The following is a 22,308-nucleotide window of genomic DNA, read 5'->3' as shown; positions in this document are numbered from 1 at the left end:
GGGGACTGGATGGATAAAGGAGGAAGACGGGACTTGATCTTTTTTGTCTTTTCTTTGTTCCTGTCAACATCACTTAAGCAAAAATCTTCACGCAGTGGTACTTGGTTCTGGAGTGGCAGTGGGTTTCAGTTTGTGGTTTTTCCGACTCTTGCAGGAACATCCTCATTGCACTCCCTCAGAAATGCCAGCCAATGGGCACCACCTGTTTATGCTTTCAGAGGTCTGACCTCCAGTTCAATGAGCCCCATCTCCAACCTTCTAAATTTTAATAATCCCCACTCCTTCCCTTTGTTCTTCCAGTCCTATGGATAGTAGCTACCTCTACATGTTCCCTATAATATCTCAGTATCCTCTTTCTGCCTTTTTATTCCCTGAGCACCTAGTTAACACTCTTTATATTAAATCCTCTTTCTTAAAATAACTGGTATGGTTTCTGTTTCCTGCCTGGGCCTTGAGTGTTACTGTTGAATTCATCAATCTTTTTCTTTAGGATTTTTGCATGTTGTGACATGCTTTTGATGTTGGGAATTTCACAGATGCCAGTGTTTTTTTCTCTTTAAATGGCTAACTAATTGTCCCTACAGCATTTATTGTCTACTTCATCTTTCCCTACTGATTTAAAATGTTTTGATACATAGAACTTTAAAATTTTTGTATAGTCAAACTTATCAATTTATCCTTTATGACTTTTTTTTTTGGTGTTACTGATAAAAAGGATAAGTTCAGTCCCATTTCTCTGCGTCATGCCCTCTCTCACCTTCCACCATGAAATGACCCTTGCTACATGGTGGCACCATGCTTTTGGAATTCCCAGCCTCGAGAACTGTGAGCCAAATAAACTTCTGTTCATTTCAAATTATCCAGTATATGGTAGCCTGTTACAACAGCAGTGAACTAAGACACATCTGGAGTTCAGACAATAATCATGCCTGTTTTCTTTCTATGCACGTGTACTATATATATATATATATATTTTTTTTAATGGAGTCTCACTCTGTCACCCAGCCACTCTTGTACTATATTATACTGCCTTACTTAGCATAGTAGTTTCCAACATTTTAAAAATTGAGATTCACTGTAAGAATATATTGTGGCCAGGTTCAGTGGCTCATGCCTGTAATCCCAGCACTTTGAAAGGCCGAGGCAGGCAGATCACCTGAGGCCAGGAGTTTGAAACCAGCCTGCCCAACATGGTGAAACCTCGTTTCTACTAAGAACAGAAAACTTAGCCGGGCGTGGTGGCATGTGCTTGTAATCCCAGCTACTCTGGAGGCAGAGGCAAGAGCATTGCTTGAACCTGGGACGTAGAGGTTGCAGTGAGCCTAGAATATGCCATTGCACTCCAGGCTGGGTAACAGAGCAAGACTCTGTCTCAAAAAAAAAAAAAAAAAAAAAAAAAAATATATATATATATATATATACATACACACACATATATATACATATATATACGCATATATATATACATATATATATGCATATATATACAGATATATATATTTGCTCTGTCAATGAGTATATATATATATATATATATGTTTATATAAAATTGAAACAAAAATTTCACAAAATAGTATTTGTGGCAGAGATTTTTACTACTTACAACTTCCAAGAAGCCTCCTTAAATGGAGGTTTCCATTTTCCCTTTCCTCTCCTTTCTTTTACTTGCTGACTGAAATGTGGGCAGGATGGCTTGAGCTATAATTGCACCTTGAAGCAGTCTGAGTGAGGACTTTCTGGAATCAAGCCACTTGATGCTTAGTCTGACTACGTTTGAAGTTTAACATGAAAAATTAATTTGTTGTTTTGTGTTTTACTGTTACTCCTAGCCAAAGTTAATGCTTACAAATACATCTTCTATAGAATTTATGCCAGTCTATATCTCCACCAATAATATATGAGCACTATTTCTCCACGGCTTCACCATAGGTATGTTGTCAACTTTTGGATTTTGATAATCTTGAAAGTGAGAAATAATAGCTTTTAATTTGCATTTCTCTTATCACCTGTCAGGTTAAACAGCTTTTAGTATGTTGAAGGGTCATCCATTATATTTCTTTTTCTGTTGTTTGAAGTAACTTTAGATGGATTAAATTTAACAGAGTTTAATTGGGCAAATAATGATTTGTGAATTGGGGAGCCCCTTGAAGCAGAATAGGTTTAGAGAGACTCCAGTGCTGCCACATGGCCAGAAAGGATTTATGGACAGAAAAAGGAAAGCAATGTACAGAAAATAGAAGTGAGGCACAAAAACAGTTGGATTGGTTATAGTTTGGCATTTGACTTATTTGAATATTGAACAGTTGGTTGTCTATGAATAGCTACAATATGGATTCTGTGATTGGCTGAGATTTGGCTACTTGTTACAAAACTCAGTTATAGTCTGTTTACATGTCCAGTTAAGATACAGTTCAATATGCACAGAAAAACCTTTAGGCTGAACTTAGGAGGAAGCAGCTTTAGGCTAAATTTAATTTAACAATTCCTACCTTGTGGTCAACCTCTTCACCTCTTAGTCAACTTCTCAATTTTGAGAGGTTGACCGAAATTTTAGGCATTGATGTCACTCTGTCACCACTGTAATGTTCTTATTTGGTTTCAAATCCCACTGAGAGATAGTAGAATAGTGGGCTTTGTAAGATGAGAACACAGACTTCAGCTTCATGTTACCTTTTTTTTTTTTTTGAAATAGAGTCTCACTCTGTCATCCCGGCTAGAGTGCAGTGGCTCAATATTGGCTCACTGCAACCTCCACCTCCTGGATTCAAGTCAATTATTCTGCCTCAGCCTCAAGTAGCTGGGATTACAGGCATCTGCCACTATACTGGCTAATTTTTGTATTCTTAGTAGAGACAGGGTTTTGCCATGTTGGCCAGACTGGTCTTGAACTCCTGACCTCAGGTGATCCACCTGCCTTGGCCTCCCATAGTGCGAGGATTACAGTCATGAGCCACTGCACATGGCCACTTTTTTATAAGGGTTATAGTGGAGGGGATCTCCTTGTGTTGGAATCTTGTTCTCAGGAGAAAACAAAACCTAATCTATTTTAGGATCTACTTGTTTTCTTAAAGTTTTAGTTTAATTCTGCTGTATTTAGTATGAGTGACTTCATTTTGGTTAGGTCTGATCTGTTGGGACCTAGTGAGTGAGCTCAGTCCTTAACAATGGCCTCCCATAATTTTGTTAAAAAATTTCTCCTTTTTGTCAGGTTCTCACTTAGGTGAGACCGTAATTTAGGACTTTAGTACCACTCTCAGTTTTACCGTCATTTTGGGTTTCTGGCTTCAGCATGTCATTCATAGGTTATGGCACCTTCATGGTCATACTTTTTTTGAGTTTTTGTCATTCTAGTTAGAGTGGGTTGATATGGTTTGGCTGGGTCCCCACCCAAATCTCACCTTAAATGGTAATAATCCCCATGTGTCTAGGGCAGGGCCAGGTGGAGATAATTGAATCATGGGGGCAGTTTCTCCCATACTGTTCCTGTGGTAGTGAATAAGTCTCATGAGAGCTGATGGTTTAAATGGGAGATCCCCTCCATAAGCTCTCTTGCCTGTTGCCATGTAAAATGAGACTGTGCTCCTCATTCGCCTTCTGCCATGCTTTTGAGGCCTCCTCAGCCATGTGAAACTGTGAGTCAATTAAAACTCTTTCCTTTATAAATTACCTAGTCTCATGTATTTCTTCATAGCAGTGTGAGAATGGACTAACACAGGGCCCATTTGACATTCTATGCATGGCTGTAAGAAAATTTTAAAAAGTCTGTTGTGCAACCACGGACTTTGTAGCAGAATCTGCTATAATGTCTATCAGGAGGGATAAATGTTTAATCACTGTCTCATTTACTCCAAATCGTGTTAAAAAAAAGACCTAGCGAATGATGTTCATCCAAAAGAGTAAAGGTCTTCTGGCAATGTTCTCTTTAACCTATGGTGCAAGCTAAGAGGAGTGGACCAATATTTTATTTTTGATTAATTATAAAGCAACAAATATATCTTAAAATATTTTGCTTATGTTGGTCCTTTATCTTTTATTTATCAATACATGATTTTGTCCATGTATAAGTTTATAGTTTCTTATAAAATCCTTTACAAATAAAAGTATACTCCATGAGTGCACATAAGAGCCCCATTTTCTGGTTTTATTATGGGTTTTTCTCTTTTTTTTATTGCATTTTAGGTTTTGGGGTACATGTGCAGAACATGCAAGATAGTTGCATAGGTACACATGTGGCAGTGTGATTTGCTGCCTTCCTCCCCTTCACCCACATCTGGCATTTCTGCCATGCTATCCCTCCCCAGCTCCCCCCGCCGCTATCCCTCCCCTAGCCCCCCAATGGACTCCAGTGTGTAGTGCTCCCCTCCCTGTGTCCATGTGTTCTCATTGTTCACCGCCCACCTATCAGTGAGAACATGCGGTATTTCATTTTCTGTTCTTGTGTCAGTTTGCTGAGAATGATGTTCTCCAGATTCATCCATGTCCCTACAAAGGACACAAGCTCATCGTTTTTGATTGCTGCATAATATTCCATGGTGTATATGTGCCACAATTTCCCAGTCCAGTCTATCATCGATGGGCATTTGGGTTGGTTCAAGGTCTTTGCTATTGTAAACAGTGCTGCAATGAACATTCGTGTGCATGTGTCCTTATAGTAGAATGATTTATAATCCTCTGTATATATACCCAGTAATGGGATTGCTGGGTCAAATGGAATTTCTATTTCTAGGTCCTTGAGGAATCACCACACTGTCTTCCACAATGGTGAACTAATTTACACTCCCACCAGCAGTGTAAAAGTGTTCCTATTTCTCCACATCCTCTCCAGCATCTGTCTCCAGATTTTTTAATGATCGCCATTCTAACTGGTGTGAGATGGTATCTCAATGTAGTTTTGATTTGCATTTCTCTAATGACCAGTGACGATGAGCATTTCTTCATATGTTTGTTGGCCTCAAGTATGTCTTATTTTGTAAGGTGTCTGTTCATATCCTTTGCCCATTTTTGAATGGGCTTATTTGTTTTTTTCTTGTAAATCTGTTTTTGTTCTTTGTAAATTCTGGATATCAGCCCATTGTCAGATGGGTAAACTGCAAAAATTTTTTCCCATTCTGTTGGTTGCCGATTCACTCTAATGACTGTTTCTTTTGCTGTGCAGAAGCTGTGGAGTTTCATTAGGTCCCATTTGTCTATTTTGGCTTTTGTTGCCAATGCTTTTGGTGTTTTAGTCATGAAGTCCTTGTCTACTCCTATGTCCTGAATGGTTTTGCCTAGATTTTCTTCTAGGGTTTTTATGGTGTCAGGTCTTATGTTAAAGTCTTTAATCCATCTGGAGTTAATTTTAGTGTAAGGTGTCAGGAAGTGGTCCAGTTTCTGCTTTCTGCACATGGCTAGCCAGTTTTCCCAACGCCATTTATTAAACAGGGAATTGTTTCCCCATTGTTTGTTTTTGTCAGGTTTATCAAAGATTGTATGGTAGTAGGTATGTTGTGTTGCCTCCGATGCCTCTGTTCTGTTCCATTGGTCTATATCTCTGTTTTGGTACCGGTACCATGCTGTTTTGATTACTGTAGCCTTATAGTATAGTTTGAAGTCCATTCGTGTGATGCCTCCTGCTGTGTTCTTTTGCTTAGAATTGACTTGGCTATGCAGGCTCTCTTTTGGTTCCATATGAAGTTTAAGGTGGTTTTTTCCAGTTCTGTGAAGAAGGTCATTGGTAGCTTGATGGGGATAGTGTTGAGTCTGTATATTACTTTGGGCATTATGGCCATTTTCACGATATTGATTCTTTCTAACCATGAACATGGAATGTTTCTCCATCTGTTTCTGTCCTCTCTTATTTCATTGAGCAGTGGTTTGTAGTTCTCCTTGAAGAGGTCCTTTATGTTCCTTGTTTGTTGTATTCCTAGGTATTTTATTCTCTTTGTAGCAATTGTGAATGGCAGTTTGTTCATGATTTGGCTCTCTTTAAGTCTGTTATTGTTGTATAGGATTGCTTGTGATTTTTGCACGTTGAATTTGTATCCTGAGACTTTGCTGAAGTTGCTTGCCAGTTTCAGGAGTTTCTGGGCTGAGACGATGGGGTCTTCTAGATATACTATCATGTCATCTGCAAATAGAGACAATTTGGCTTCCTCCTTTCCTATTTGAATACCCTTTATTTCTTTTTCTTGCCTGATCGCTCTGGCTAGAGCTTCCAGTACTATATTGAATAGGAGTGGTGAGAGAGGGCATCATTGTCTAGTGCCAGAGTTCAAAGGGAATGCTTCCAGTTTTTTCCCATTCAGTATGATATTGGCTGTTGGTTTGTTGCAAATAGCTTTTATTATTTTGAGACATGTTCCATCAATACCGAGTTTATTGAGGGTTTTTAGCATAAAGTGCTGTTGAATTTTGTCAAATGCCCTCTCTGCGTCAATTGAGATAATCATGTGGTTTTTGTTTTTGGTTCTGTTTATGTGGTGAATTACGTTTATAGACTTGCGTATGTTGAACCAGCCTTGCATCCCCAGGATGAATCCTACTTGATCATGGTGGATAAGCTTTTTGATGTGCTGTTGCAATCGGCTTGCCAGTATTTTATTGAAGATTTTTGCGTCTATGTTCATCATGGATATTGGCCTTAAGTTTTCTTTTCTTGTTGAGTCTCTGCCGGGTTTTGGTATCAGGATGATGTTGGTCTCATAAAATGATTTGGGAAGGATTCCCTCTTTTTGGATTATTTGGAATAGTTTCAGAAGGAATGGTAACAGTTCCTCTTTGTGTGTTTGGTAGAATTCGGCTGTGAACCCATCTGGACCTGGGCTTTTTTTGTGTGGTAGGCCCTTAACTGCTGCATCAACTTCAGACCTTGTTATTGGTCTATTCATAGTTTTGGCTTCCTCCTGGTTAGGCTTGGGAGGACACAAGTGTCCAGGAATTTATCAATTTCTTTCAGGTTTACTAGTTTATGTGCATAGAATTGTTTGTAATATTCTCTGATGATGGTTTGAATTTCTGTGGAATCTGTGGTGATTTCCCCTTTATCGTTTTTTATTGCATCTATTTGGTTATTCTCTCTTTTCTTTTTTATCAATCTGGGTAGTGGTCTATTTTGTTGATCTTTTCAAAAAACCAGCTCTTGGATTTCTTGATTTTTTGAAGGGTTTTTCATGTTTCTATCTCCTTCAGTTCTGCTCTGATCTTAGTTATTTCTTGTCTTCTGCTAGGCTTTGAGGTTTTTTTTTTATCTTGCTCCTCTAGCTTTTTCAATTTTGATGATACGGTGTCAATTTTGGATCTCTCCACTCTTCTCATGTGGGCACTTATTGCTATATATTTTCCTCTAGAGACTGCTTTAAATGTGTCCCATAGATTCTGGTATGTTGTGTCTTCGTTCTCATTGGTTTCGAAGAACTTCTTTATTTCTGCCTTCATTTCATTGTTTATCCAATCAACATTCAAGAGCCAGTTGTTCAGTTTCCATGAAGTTGTGCGGTTCTGAGTTAGTTTCTGAATTCTGAGTTGTAACTTGATTGCACTATGGTCTGAGAGACTATTTGTTATGATTTCAGTTGTTTTGCATTTGCTGAGGAGTGATTTACTTCCAATTATGTGGTCAATTTTAGAGTAGGTGTGATGTGGTGCTGAGAAGGATGTATATTCTGTGGATTTGGGGTGGAGAGTTCTATAAATATCTTTCAGGTTTGCTTGTAACAGGTCTGAGTTCAGGTCCTGGATATCCTTGTTAATTTTCTGTCCGGTTAATCTGTCTAATATTGATAGTGGAGTGTTAAGTTCTCCCATTATTATTGTGTGGGAGTCTAAGTCCCTTTGTAAGTCTTTATGAACTTTCCTTATATATCTGGGTGCTCCTGTATTGGGTCCATATATGTTTAGGATCGTTAGCTCTTCTTGTTTTATCAATCCTTTTACCATTATGTAATGACCTTCTTTGTCTCTTTTGATCTTTGTTGCTTTAAAGTCTATTTTAACAGAGATGAGAATTGCAACTCCTGCTTTTTTTTTTTGCTCTCCATTTGCTTGGTAAATCTTCCTCCATCCCTTTATTTTGAGCCTTTGTGTATCCTTGCATGAGAGATGGGTTTCCTGGATACAGCACACCATTGGGTTTTGGCTTTTTATCCAATTTGCCAGTCTGTCTTTTGATTGATGCATTTAGGGTTAATATTGTTATGTGTGAATTTGATACTGCTATTTTGATGCTAGCTGGCTGTTTTGCTCATTAGTTGATGTAGATTCTTCATTTTGTTGATACTGTTTAGCATTTGTTATGTTTTTGGAATGGCTGGTACTGAATGTTCCTTTCTATGTGTAGTGCCTCTTTCAGGAGCTCTTGTAAAGCAGGCCTGGTGGTGACAAAATCTCTGAGTACTTGCTTGTTCACAAAGGATTTTATTTTTCCTTCACTTATGAAGCTCAGTTTGGCTGGATATGAAATTCTGGGTTGAAAGTTCTTTTCTTTAAGGATGTTGAATCTTGGTCCCCACTCTCTTCTGGCTTGTAGGGTTTCTGCCGAGAGATCTGATGTGAGTCTGATGGACTTCCCTTTTTGGGTGACCCGACCTTTCTCTCTGGCTACCCTTAGCATTTTCTCCTTCTCTTCAACCCTGGTGAATCTAATGATTATGTGCCTTGGGTTTCTCTTCTTGAGGAATATCTTTGTGGTGTTCTCTGTATTTCCTGGACTTGAATATTGGCCTGACTTCCTAGGTTGATGAAATTTTTCTGGATAATATCCTGAAGAGTATTTTCCAGCTGGGATTCATTCTCTTCATCACATTCAGGTACACCTATCAAACGTAGATTAGGTCTCTTCACAAAGTCCCACATTTCTTGGAGACTTTGTTCATTCCTTTTTGCGCTTTTTTCTCTAATCTTGGCTTCTCATTTTATTTCATTGAGTTGATTTTCAACCTCTGATATCCTTTCTTCTGCTTGGTCAATTTGGCTGTTGCGACTTGTGCCTGCTTCGTGAAGTTCTCATGTGTTTTTCAGCTCCATCAATTCACTCATATTCCTCTCTAAGTTGTCCATTCTTGTTATCATTTCCTCAAATCTTTTTTCAAGGTTCTTAGTTTCTTTGCATTGAGTTAGAATGTGTTCTTTTAGCTCATGGAAGTTTCTCATTAACCCTTCTGAAGTCTGATTCTGTCATTTCATCACACTCATTCTCTGTCCAGCTTTGTTCCCTTGCTGGTGAGGGGTTGTGGTCCCCTGTAGGAGGCGAGTTGTTTCAGTTTCGGGTGTTTTCCTCCTTTTTTACACTAGTTTCTTCCCATCTTTGTGGATTTATCCACCTGTTGTCTGAGTAGTTGCTGCCTTTCTGATTGGGTCTCTGAGTGGACATCCAGATTGTTGATGATGAAGTATTTCTGTTTCTTAGTTTTCCTTCTAACAATCTAGCCCCTCTGCTGTAGGACTGCTGAGGTCCACTCCAGGCCCTGCTTACCTGGGGAACACCTGTAGCAGCTGCGGAACAGTAAGGGTTGCTATCAGTTTCTTCTTCTGCTATCTTTGTCCCAGAATGATGCCTGCCAAATGTCAGTCTGATCAGTCCTTTGTGAGGTGACTCTTTGGATATATGGGGGTCAGAGAGCTGCTTGAGGAGACAGTGTGTACTTTATCAGAGCTCAAGTGCTGAGCTGTTAGCTCCGTTGTTCATTCAGGGCTACTAGGCAGGAACGTTTAAGTCTGCTTCAGCTGAACTCATAAAGCCCCTTTTTTTCCTCAGGTGCTCTGTCCTGGGGAGTTTGGACTTTATTTATGAGTATCCGTTGCTCTGTCCTGCCCAGCAAGGAGGCAGTCTAGTCACTGCCTGTCTGCAGCAGCTATGCTGAGCTGCTCTGGGCTCCGCCCTGCTGCCGTGGGCTCTGCCCTGCTGCCGTGTGTAATTCCCTGTAGTGCTGTTTATATGGGTGTGGTTAGAACTGCCATGGCGATGGTGGCCCACCTCTGTAATGGCGGAGTCTCTGTTATGGCCAGTTGCTTCGGCAGCGGTGGGTTGCCTTAGCAATGGCAGGCAGCGTCAGCAATGGCAGGCAGCGTCAGCAATGGCAGAGTACCTCTGTAGGGGTGGAGTGTCTCGGTAATGGCGGATGCCCCTCCCCCATGAGCTGCACTGTCCTGGGTTCAGCTGTGCTTGCCATGAAACTCTCAACCTCAAGTGTTTCCAATTGCTGTTTTGTTTGTTTTTGTGGGGGTGGGACCCGCCGAGCCTGATCACCTGGCTCCCTGCCTCAGAGCCCTCTTTTTTTTTTTTTAAGTTGAACGGTTGACTGTCTCCCAGGGGTTCCAGTCACCTGCTGAAAGGGTGCCCGGATCTGTGTGATTTCCCATGTGGCGACCCACTGTGCCGGCTGAAACAATGTCGCTGCCCGGGAATCTCCTGGCCTGGCTTTCTGTTTAAGTCCTGTTTAATCAGATCAATGTGCTAATCTGCCTTCCCTAATCTCAAATTGCTGGTTTAACAGGGCAACCAGACCAGTGTATTTTGTATGGAGTGCTGCTGCGCTGCGGTGCCGGCCAAAACACTGCGCTGGTGTCCTCTGGGGCCCCTACACCTGGGAATCTCCTGGTCTGTTGGCAATAAAGATCCGTCTGGAAATGCGGTGTCCACTCACCCTCTGCACTTTCACTGGGAGCTGCAATCCTGAGTTGCTGCTATAGCACCATCTTCTCCTCTCTGTTATGGGTTTTTCTTTTGAGACAGGGTTTTGCTCTGTTGCCCAGGCTGGAGTGCAGTGTTGTGATTATGGCACACTGTAGCCTCAAACTCCTGAGCTCAAGTGATCTTCTTGCCTCAGCCTCCTAAGTAGGTAGGAATATAGGTGGATGCCACCAAGTCCATCAAATTATTTTTTATATATTTGGAATAGGGGAGTCAACCTATAATTTGACCACAAACAGTTGTCTCACTGTGTTGCCCAGGCTGGTTTTCAACTCCTGGCCTCAAGCAATCCTCCTGCCTTGGCCTCCCAAGGTACTGGGATTACTGACATGAGCCACTGCACCCAGCCTAGTTTTATTGTTCATAGAGGTGTGAGCAAGGGAAAAGTTGATGGGTAAGAGCTTCATGATAGAGAAGCCTTGATCATTAATCTGTCATCTTGGGAAAGCTGTCCAGATTTAGGATGTTGTCTGTTTCTGAGGAGAAACTTTGCTGGTTAGCTTCACCTTAAGGTGTCTAATGGGTACATAGTTCCCAGAGTGGGAAGAGGCCTTTCTGAGTTGTGAGATTACAAACCCAAGTTTCAAGCTTCCAAAGTTTTGCTGTAGTGTGAGTGGCAAGGACAGTCTTTCTCTGAACATTTTCAGAAGAGTTGATCTCTGGGTTTTAGATCATGAAGGGTTGGATTGTCTTCAGTCCATGGAGCATGAAAAGCTTTCTTTACTTGATGAAAATACACTTGGGCATTGTGTTAGGCTGTTCCTGTGTTGCTATAAAGGAAATAAATACCTGAAACTGGATTATTTACAAAGAAAAGAGGTTTAATTGACTCATGGTTCTGCAGGGTGTACAGGAGGTATGGTGCCAGCATCAGCTTCTGGTGAGGGTCTTAGGAGTCTTATAGTCATGGTGATAGGCAAAGGCAGAGCAGACACATTGCATGGCAAGAGTGGGAGCAAGCAGGGGTGTTGTCAAACACTTTTAAGCAACCAGATATTGCATGAACTCACATATCACCAAAGGGGTGATGCAAAGCCATTCATGAGGGATCCACCCCCATGATCCAAACACCTTCCACCAAGCCCACCTCCAACACCGGAAATTACATTTTAACATAAGAATTGGGGGGGAAAATATGCAAACCATATTAGGCATAATGCATTTGAATTAGTCCATTTGCATTACTATAACAGAATACTTGAGACTGGGTAATTTTTAAAGGAAGGTAGTTTAATTGGCTCATGGTCTGCAGGCTGTACAAGCATGATGCCAGTATCTGCTTGGCTTCTGCTGAGGACCTCAGAAAACTTACAGTCATGGAAGGCAAAGTGGGAAGCCAGGGTATTACAAGGCAACAGAGGGAGCAAGGGAGAACAAGGTGAGAGAGAGTTCCCAGACTTTTAAACAATCAGGTTGCATGTGAAGTAACTAAGCAAGAACTCACTTATCACCAAGGAGAAGGTGCTAAACCATTCATGAGATCCACCCCCATGATCCAATCACCTTTCACCAGGACCCGCATCCAACATTGGGAATCATATTTCAACATGAGATTTGGAGGGTGCAAATATCCAAACCACATGAGCATTAAAGACTTGTAGCATTTAGTTATGTCAGACTTTAGAAACAGAAGATATTTGAAGTTTTACTATTAGAAGTCTAGGCCTTTTAGTGACTACTGTAAAAGAGGTCCACTTATGTTTTCACTGGGAGTAGATCTGATTGTCATTAATCTGTAATATCTTTGACCAAGGAAATCCAGTCAAGTCAGTTAGTTTGTCTAATGTTACTGTATCTGTAATACCTTATTTAACTGTTTTACAACTTGTCCATTCCTGAATTTCTTCAGGAATGTCCCAGAAGGAAAACACATTTTAAAAATAACCTTCTATCTATTGTTATAACATCAGCCCCCTTGCATGGGAGATCTTTTATATCACCAGAAAAGATACATTGAAAATGATGAGTAAAATTCTGCTATAACTCTTTAAATGGCCCATCAGGTAGAAAAAAAAGTACCTGAAATTTTGATTGTCTTTCCAGGATTATGAATTTGAGAAACCAAACATTGGTCATAAACAATTTTAGCAATTTAGAATAGTCACCATGCCAATATATATTCTTTGTGTTTTTTTTTTTTTTTTTTGAGACAGAGTCTCACTCTGTTGCACAGGCTGGAGTACAGTGGTACAATCTGGGCTCACTGCAATTTCTGCCTCCCTGGTTCAAATGATTCTTCTGCCTCAGCCTCCTGAGTAGCTGAGATTACACGTGCATGCCACCATGCCTGGCTAATTTTTGTGTTTTTAGTAGAGATGGGGTTCTACCATGTTGGTCAGGCTGGTCTGGAACTCCTGACTTAGTGATCCATCCACCTCAGCCTCCTAAAGTGCTGGGATTACAGGTGTGAGCCACCATGCCCAGCTGCCAATATATATCCTATTTGGATCATCTTATTTCTTTCTTGAAGAGTCATGGAATGCACAGCTTTTTTTGTTTGTTTTTTGTTTTTTTCTTAGTAGAGATGGGATTTCACCATGTTGATCAGGCTGGTCTCGAACTCCTAACCTTGTGATCTACTCGCCTCAGCCTTCCAAAGTGCTGGGATTACAGGTGTGCCACTGTGCCCAGCCTGGAATGCACAGCTTTTAATAATGAAAGCTTTAGGGACTCAGGAATAACTAGACAGCCATCTAGGTTCTGAGTCTATGCTTAACACTGGATTTACATCTTCTTAAATTCTAATTTTGTTTTTCTAGTTCAGGTGCCTACCACTGTTTATTAGATGGGTTATCATAGGTGATTTGATATGGATCATGGAATTCATTCAAATTGCATTTCTAAACAATTTCAGTACCAGCTGCTTAAGTGTGAAAAACTGGCAAAGTATTTTTTTGGTATTCAACTAATTTTTGTCCTGCTTGGGTTATCAGTTTTTAAACCAGTCTCTTTCTTAGAGTTTTTGGAAATTCTTTCCCAGTCCAAATGATCTGATTTCAAAGTCATCAGAAAACTATTTAAGTAAGTTTGTTAGGGTCCTTTTGATCTTTTCCATGAACTACTTTGAAGACACAATACACTAGAATTTCATTTGCTTGTAAAGAGTTTTTAGAAACGCTTTCAGAATTAAGTAATTAACTAGCTGTGAAAATGACTTCAAATGGTTGTAAAGACACAACTGACAAGGAAATTTGGTTACTTCTGTGGCCTACAATAATTTAACATAATAATCATAATTATGACTGATAACATATCAAGACATATCAGAATGTTAGGAATCTCATATAATTTTGGAACATATATGAAAAACATATTTATTAAAATGTAACTTGAAGAAGGTTAAACATTATTCTTTATTTCACAATACTTTTCACATAGTTTAACATATCAAATAAACTGTTTATCTCTTTTTTGAATCTTGTATGAGCCCTCTGTAGCATCTCAAAGTTAGTTGGAGGTCAAAAAGACTTAATTTCTAATTCAAAATTTGATTTTGAGAAACATCAAATAGGTCAAAGGTTTAAAACAATCCAAATAGGATCACAAGTCACTGTAAAATAATATTCATGTAGTCAAAACGATAAAAGATTTTAAAAGCAAAAAACATTTTTTGAGAGGTGACTCAGTTTTCCAAACAATCAACAGACCTAAGAAACAGCATAAGACAGACAATTTCTCTCTTTTTCTCTTCTTGTCTTTTTTTGTCATTTACTTAAAAGATGCAGAAAAATTTTACCATTTATTAATACTACATGAAAATTTTTCTTTAAAAGAGAAACCCATATTTTACTTTTGTATTTGTATATTATGAATAGGAAAGCTAATTTTACTAAAAGCTTATAAACCAAATTATCTGATCTCAGACATCTTTTGACTACACAAGACTTTTATAAACCTTTTATAACATGTTGTAATTAATTTTTTTCACTTTATATTTATTTAGCTTTAACAATATATTTCAATTTTTTTAAATTTGAAATAATCTTTAAGTAACTTCTAAATGAGATGAAATTATCTTTTTCTCATTAAACACACATTTTTATGTCTCTATCATTTCAATAGCTTTAGGGGTATGAGTGGTTTTGGGGTACATAGATAAATTGTACAGTGGTGAAGTCTGGGCTTTCATAGTGCCCATCATCCAAGGCCATTTTCATGTTTTTACCAAGTTTTTCACTAAAATCCCATCTATCTTTTCCATTATTATTATTATTGAGATAGAGTCTTGCTATGTCACCCAGGCTGGAGGGCAGTGGCATGATCATGGTTCACTGTAGCCTCAACCTCCCAGGCTAAAGCAATCCTCCCACCTCAGCTTCTGGAGTAGCTGGGACTACAAGCACATGCCACCACACCTGGGCTAATTTTTGTATTTTTTGTAGAGACAGGGTTTTGCCAGGTTGCTCAGGCTGGTCTTGAATTCTTGGGCTCAAGCAATCCTCCAACCTAAGCCTCCTGAAGTGCTGGGATTACAGGCATGAGCCACCATGCCCAGCCCTTGCTTTTCGTTTTACAGTTTGTATACAGAATTAGTATACTCTTAGTAACCTTCATTTCTTTTACTTTTCCTTCCAACTTTCCTCATTTTAGACAGTACATGTTCAGTTTTGTTACAGGGGTAAATTGCATGTTATTGGGGTTTGGTGTAGAAATAATTTTGTCACCCAGGTAGTGAGCATGGTGCCCATTAGGTAGTTTTCCAATCTCCTATCCTCCACTTTCTAGTAAGCCTCAGTGTCTATTGCTCCCCTTTTTGTATTCACATGTACTCAATGTTTATCTCCTACTTATAAGTGAGTACATGCAGGATTCAGTTTTCTGTTCCTGCATTAATTTGCTTAGGATAATGGCCTCCAGCTGCATCCATGTTATTGAAAAGAATATGATTTCACTATGTTTTATGAATGCATAGTATTTCATAGTGTATATGTATCACATTTTCTTTATTCAATCCATTGTTCATGGGCATGTCTTTGTTATTGTAAACAATACTGTGATTAACATATGTGTTTATGTATCGCTTTGGTAAAGTAATTTATTTTCCTTTGGGTGTATACCCAATGATAAGACTGCTGGGTTGAACGATAGTTCTATTTTAAATTCTTTGAGATATCTCCAAACTGCTCTCCATAGTGGCTGAACTAATTTACATTTCCATCAGCAATGTATAAGCACTGTCTTTTTTCCACAACCTCACCAGCATCTGTTATTTTTTTATTTTGTAGTAGCCATTCTGATTGATGTGAGATGTGATGTCATTGTGGTTTTGATTTGGATTTCTCTAATGATTATATTGATGTTGGTCACGTCTATGTCTGCTTTTTGGAATTCCTAATTTCTTTCTTTTCTTTCTTCTTTCCTTCTTTTCTTTCTTTCTCTTTCTTTCTTTCTTTCATCTTGCTCTGTTGCCCAGGCTGGAGTGCAGTGGTATGATCTCGGCTCACTGCAACATCTGCCTTTCAGGTTGAAGCGATTCTTCTGCCTCAGCCTCTTTAATTTCTAAGACTACAGATGCGTGCCACCACATCCAGCTAATTTTTGTATTTTTATTAGAGACAGGGTTTCACAATATTGGTCAGGCTGGTCTTGAACTTCTGACCTCATGATTTGCCTGCCTCAGCCTCCTAAAGTGCTGGGATTACAGGTGTGAGCCACCCAACAAGTAACCCTAATTTTTTCTTTTCTTTTTTTTTTTTTTTTTTAAGAGATGGGGTCTCGATGTGTTGCCCATGCTAGAGTTCAGTGGCTATTCACAGGCATGATTCCACTACTGATCAGCAAGGGAGTTTTGACCTGCTCCGTTTCTGACCTTGGCCAGTTCACCCCTCCTTAGGCAACCTGGTGGTCCCCTGCTCCCAGGAGTTCACCATATTGATGCTGAACTTAGTGCAGACACTCGACTGGCATAGTGCACTATAGCCCAGAACTCCTAGACTCAAGCGATCCTCCAGCCTCAGCCTCCCAAGTAGCTGGGACTACAGGCATGCACTGTCACGCCTGGCCGTTAACCCTAATTTCTAGAGAAAACCTAGGAAATAAGTTTGAGTTGTTTTATATCAGTATTTATAGATGAAAACATTTTATAATTATTAGATTTGCTTTCTCACATTTTTGTTTATCAGTTCTAAATATATTTAGCTTTTTAAATACCATAAGATGTTAAAGTATACACATTTAAATTTGTTTGATAATTAATGTTTAATATTTTAACTGACTTAGAAATGATTCAGCCATTTTATGATTATCTATTACTTTACTTAATATGAACTTTAAAGTTTTAAATTACTGAAACTATGACACAGGTATCCTCCCTAATGTCTTTCCTGGGTCGTAAGTAGCCATGTGGTACTCAAAAGGCCTATGAAGGGCACGGCGCATCTGGTTCCTGAACTTACATACCAGGGGTAGGCACAGGATAGAAGACAACTCTGAAGACAATGCCTGGAGGATCCAACTCCTTTAACATAGCCGGAGGCAAAACTGGGACAGGTAGGAAGAGGCTATAGTGGGCCTGACTGCCTTACAGCTGGTGGTCAAGGTGCCGAGAATATGTCCCCAGTCCTCACCACAGCTACCTGTCCAGACACCAGAATCCAGAGGTTCAAATGCAAAACCAAAAGCTTACAGACAAATCAGTAAGTATAAAAAATTAAAGAAGCCACATTTTATGACTTTGAAACATGTAGTAGAGACATTATAAACCCATCTGATGAGTATATCCAGGCAAAAATGTCTGAATTATATTTAACTGACAATTCTGAAGTCATTCTTATTTTATTTTACCAACTATTTTAAAAGTAGCTTCATTCCCCAAATATTATCACATACATGTAACACATATTGAGCTACAGACATACAGACACATAGACACAGCAGGTCTTACAGCTTTCATCAGGAATTCTCATTTGCCAGCTTTCAAAAATAAAACAAAATTTAGCAGATTAAATTTAACAAAGTTTAATTAAACAAAAAACAATTCACAACTCCCCAAATCAAAATAGGTTGAGAGAGACTGGCACAGCTGCATGGTCCAAAAAATTTCATAGAAAAAAAGTGACATGTGAAAAACAAAAATAAAATACAAAAACAGCCAGATTAGTTACAATTCAAAATTTCCCTTTTAAAAACACTTTTTGAACAGTTGGCCACCTGTGAGTGATTAAAATATGGCTTCTATGATTAATCAAGACTTCACTATTTGTTACAAGATTTGGTTGCAGTCCATTTACACATTCAGTTAGGTGCAGTTACCTATATGGGGAAAAAAATCTTCAAGCCAAACTTACATTAGGACTAAACACTGGGGAAAAAAAATATAGAAAATTATTTCTTTAGGTGATATGAGTTTCAAACACTTTTTTCAAATTTGTCATTTGTCTTTTGACTTTACCTTTATTTGTTTTGTTTAGTTTTGGCTATGCAAATTTTTTTTTTTTTTTGGAGATAGGGTCTTGCGCTATTGCCCAGCTGGATTTCAGTGGTACAATCATAGCTTACTGCAGTCTTCATTTCTGGGCTCAAGTGATCCTCTCACCTTACCCTCTGAGTAGCTGGGACTATAGGTGTGTGCCCCTGTGCCCAGATAATTTTTTTGTTTTCTATAAGCAATGTCGAAAATTTTTTTGGTTTTTAGTAGAGATGAAGTCTTGCTATGTTGCCCAGGCTGGTCTCAAACTCCTGAGCTCAAGTGATCCTCTTGCCTCAGCCTCCTAAAGTTCAGGGAGTACAGGCGTGAGCCACCATGTCTGACCTGGGAAAATCTTATAATCAAGTTTTTAAAACATTTTTTTCTCTGGAATTTAAAGGCTTAGTAGGAGTCCAAAATCATACAATAATTAATTTGTTTTATTTTCTGATACTTTTATGGATTTGTATTTTAAATTTACATCTTTGAAGGTGATATGTGAAGTGGTGATATGTGAAGTATGGATCCAACTTTATCTTTTTCTAAATGGCTCCTTATTTGTGCAAACCATTTATCTTTATATCACGGATATGAGATGTTGCATTTCTAATGAGGTAAGTGTATTTATTTGTGTCAATTTCTAGACTTTGTATTTTGTTTAATTGGTTTTGTCTATTCAAATGTCAAATTATTGATGTTTTATAATATTTTTCTACATCTAACTTCACTGGTTCTGTTTTCAAAGTTTTCTTGGTTAGTCTTGCTTGTTTAATTTTTTATATACAAGTCTAGGAAAAAACCCTGTTAATATGTTTATTGGAATCTCATTCAATTTACCAGTTAATTAAGAGAGAATTGATATATACAGGATGTTGAATATTCTAATCCAGTCCTAGAATTTTTATCTGTTTTCACTGCTATTTTAAATGGGGCCTCTTTTTCCATCGTATCTCCTAAATGGTTATTGTTTGTATATGTGAAGAATACTGTACTGATTTCTGAATGTTAATTTTTACCTCCTCGCCCTTTCTTTCTGAATTCTTTTTGTTTATAGTAAGTTTTCAGTTGATTTTTTTGGGGATATACAGTGATATCTGCAAATGAAGATAATTTAACTTCCTCATTTCTAATCCTTATGTCTTAGACTGATTTTGTGGTGAAATGGTGGTTGTACTCCTGGCCTTGCCTGTCTTTTCCTTCCTGTCTTTTTTCTAAGCCTGAACTGGCAGCCTCCCTGGCCATTCTCTGTTATTCAATGCACTTTCAATAAATTTCTTTTTATGTAATGTCAGAACTGGTTTCCTGCTACTTTATCTAAGAAGCCTGATTAAAAGTTGATTTTGCAAAAATAGTGCCCAATCATGCATTATAAATAGTGATATCTGTTGTCATTTATTGAAGGGTTATTGAGGCAGTGTGCCAAGTCATTTGTATATATAATATCAATCAATTCCTAGAGAATGTGCCTCTGGTTATACTATCAAGTTTGAACTCATCATTTCAACTTCTTCAAAGAGACTGTTTTTTGTGTTAGCAGTAGCTCTAAAATGTAAGGTTTAATATGTGTATGCTTTTATTGTTTGCTTTGACGTTATAAAATCAATTTTTATTAGGTTAAGAGTGTTTCAGGTTTTTTTTTTTTAAAGCAATATACCTTATTCCCAAAGCAAATCCTGGAAGCACAGAATGAAACACATTTTAAAGGGACACTGCAAAGGTCAGGTAGATTACATATGAGGAAGCTACTTTACCTAGAATATCGTGTTGCATCTGAGCATAGACAAAAAGGAGTTGTTTGGATGATGAAATGTAGACATTTCTGGACACAGATCTTGGTGGCTCTTACGGGTTGAATCATATCCTCCAATAAGATATGTTGAAGTTCTAACCCCTAGTACCTCAGAAAGTGACCTTATTTAGAAATAAGGTCTTTAGAGAGGTGATCAAGTTAAAATGCGGTAATTAGGGCAGCCCCTATGACTGGAGTTCTGATAAAAAGAGTAAATTTGAACACAAACAGATATGCACAGGGAAGACAATGTGAAGACACAGAAGGAATGTCTGCAAGGAATGTCTAAAGCTACCAGAAGCTAGGAGAGATGTATGGAACAGATTCTTTCTCAGAATCCTCAGAAGGAACCAATCCTGCTGATACCCTGATTTCACATTCCATGGTCTTCAGAACTGAGACCCAACAAATTTCTGTTATTTAAGCTAAAATTTCTGTTATTTAAGTTTCTGGTACTTTGTTATGGTTGCAGAAACTAAATATAGCACCTATGTGGCCAATTGGACAGAATTTTGGAAGTGGAGTGTCCTACACATTCCAGAATGTGGGTTCATTGTAAATAATGTTTATCTGGCATGGGTTAAGGAACTTGAGGCTTGTTATTTATCAAATCAAAGATCTCTTCAGGCTCAGGAAGTGAACAATCCTTATAATTGTTGAGTTCATCGCTTAGAGTTGGAAAAAGCCGATTTTTATGTACAAACACTTTTTATGTCTTAAACCAGAGAAAGTAAACTGGTACCTCATTCATAAGTATTTTGTTGGGCCTACACAGTGTTTCAAAAATAGGGAGAAAAATGTACTTGCCGATATTTAAAGATCAGATTTCTTATAAACATTTCTGGATGCTATGGTTTGAATGTCCCCTCCAAAACTCATTTTGAAATTTAATTGCCATTCTTACAGTGCAAACTGGGGCCTTTAAGTGGTGATTAGGTTATGAGGGCTCTGCCCTCATGAATAGATTAATTGTTACTGTGGGAGTGGGTTAGTTATCCCCGGTGTATAGGGTGACAAATAGGATGAATTCGGCTTGATTTGTTCTCTGTGTCTCTAGAGCTCACTTCTGCCTTCTGCCCTTCTGTCATGGGATGGATGACCTTCGCCAGATGCTGATGTCACACTCTGGGACTTCCCAGCTCCAGACCATGAGCCAAATAAACTTCTGTTCATTGTAAACTACTCAGTCTGTGGTATTCTGTTATAGCAGCAGAGAATGGACTTAAACACTGGATTTCTGGTTTTGCTTGAAAAATGAAAAGATCTGCATTTCCTCATGACAACAGTTGGCATTGCTGAAGATCTGCTGCTTCCTTTCGTCAGGCCAAGAGTAATTCTGTCAGCTACACAGCCACCAAGCCCACTTACTGGGCTGAGTCTAAAAACCCCTTCCTGCAGCAAAGTAGGGAAATAATAAAAGCTAGTGATTGCTCAGCACCACGATGTAACAGGTGCTTCCTAGACATTTATTCAACAAATATTTATTGAGGACCTACTAGGTGCCAGACACTGCTCTAACTACTTGGAATATACCAGGGAATAAAACAAATGACCCATGTAAAACTTACATATTAAAGTGGATGAAGGACAGAATCAAATAATAATTATGATAAGTAAGCAAATCACATGGTATATTAGAAGGTGATACATTCTAAAAAAAAAAAAAAGTAGAGAGGAGAAGGGGAATTCCAAGTTTTGGGAGAAGGTAAGTTGTGATTTTAAATGAAGCGGTCAGGGTAGGCCTTCCTGAGAAGATATTGGAGTGGACTCAATGGAGGAGAGGGAGTTAGTCATACAAACTTACTCGGGATGAGTGTTTCAGACATACAGAAAGGCTAAAGGAAAGGTCCAAAGGCATGAGTGTGTGGTGTTACTGGTGTTTGACGAAGGCAAAGAAGCAAGTGTGACTGGAGCAGAGTAAAAAAGGGGAGAGTGGACAGAGGAGAGCTCAGAGGGTAAGGGGCTGTGCCAGAATATGAAAGAGGAGAACTGATTTGGTTTGAATATCTGTCCCCACTCAACTCTCATGTTGAGTCGTAATCCCCAGTGCTGGAGGTGGGAGCTGGTGGGATATGCTTGGATCATGGGAGTGGATCCCTCATGGCTTGGTGCTTTTATAGTGATAGTGAGTTCTCATGAGATCTGGCTGTTTAAAAGTGCATGGCACCTCTCTCTCTCTCTGTCCCTTTCTCTCTTGCTTGCTCCTGCTTTCAACATGTGACATGCCTGTTTCTGCTTCACCTTCTGCTATGATTGAAAGCTCCCTGAGACTTCACCAAAAGCAAGCAGATGCCAACATTATGCTTCCTGTAAAGCCAGCAGAACCATGAGTGAATTAAACCTCTTTTCTTTATAAATTACCCAGTCTCAGGCATTTCTTTACAGTCATGATGGAACAGCCTAACAGAAGGCCCTAATAAGGACTCTGGCTTTTACTCTAAATGAAAT

General features: G+C 38.8%; 1 protein-coding gene across 1 annotated transcript in view; it reads left to right on the top strand.

Annotated features, from left to right (window-relative positions):
* LOC144578705 (uncharacterized) overlaps positions 1-21,039 on the top strand; it is a 77,129-nt gene extending 56,090 nt beyond the window's left edge. The window contains exon 6 of the mRNA XM_078345990.1: positions 20,918-21,039. Within this exon, the coding sequence (XP_078202116.1) occupies positions 20,918-20,976 (59 nt within the window). The 3' untranslated portion in view covers positions 20,977-21,039. The remainder of the gene's footprint in view (positions 1-20,917) is intronic.
* The last annotated feature ends 1,269 nt before the right edge of the window (positions 21,040-22,308 follow it).

Source organism: Callithrix jacchus, chromosome 1 (assembly GCF_049354715.1).
Source record: "Callithrix jacchus isolate 240 chromosome 1, calJac240_pri, whole genome shotgun sequence".
In the NCBI taxonomy this organism is placed as follows: Eukaryota; Metazoa; Chordata; class Mammalia; order Primates; family Cebidae; genus Callithrix; species Callithrix jacchus.
Note: the sequence above shows the minus strand (reverse complement) of the source record. Positions and strands in the feature narration are given on the sequence as shown.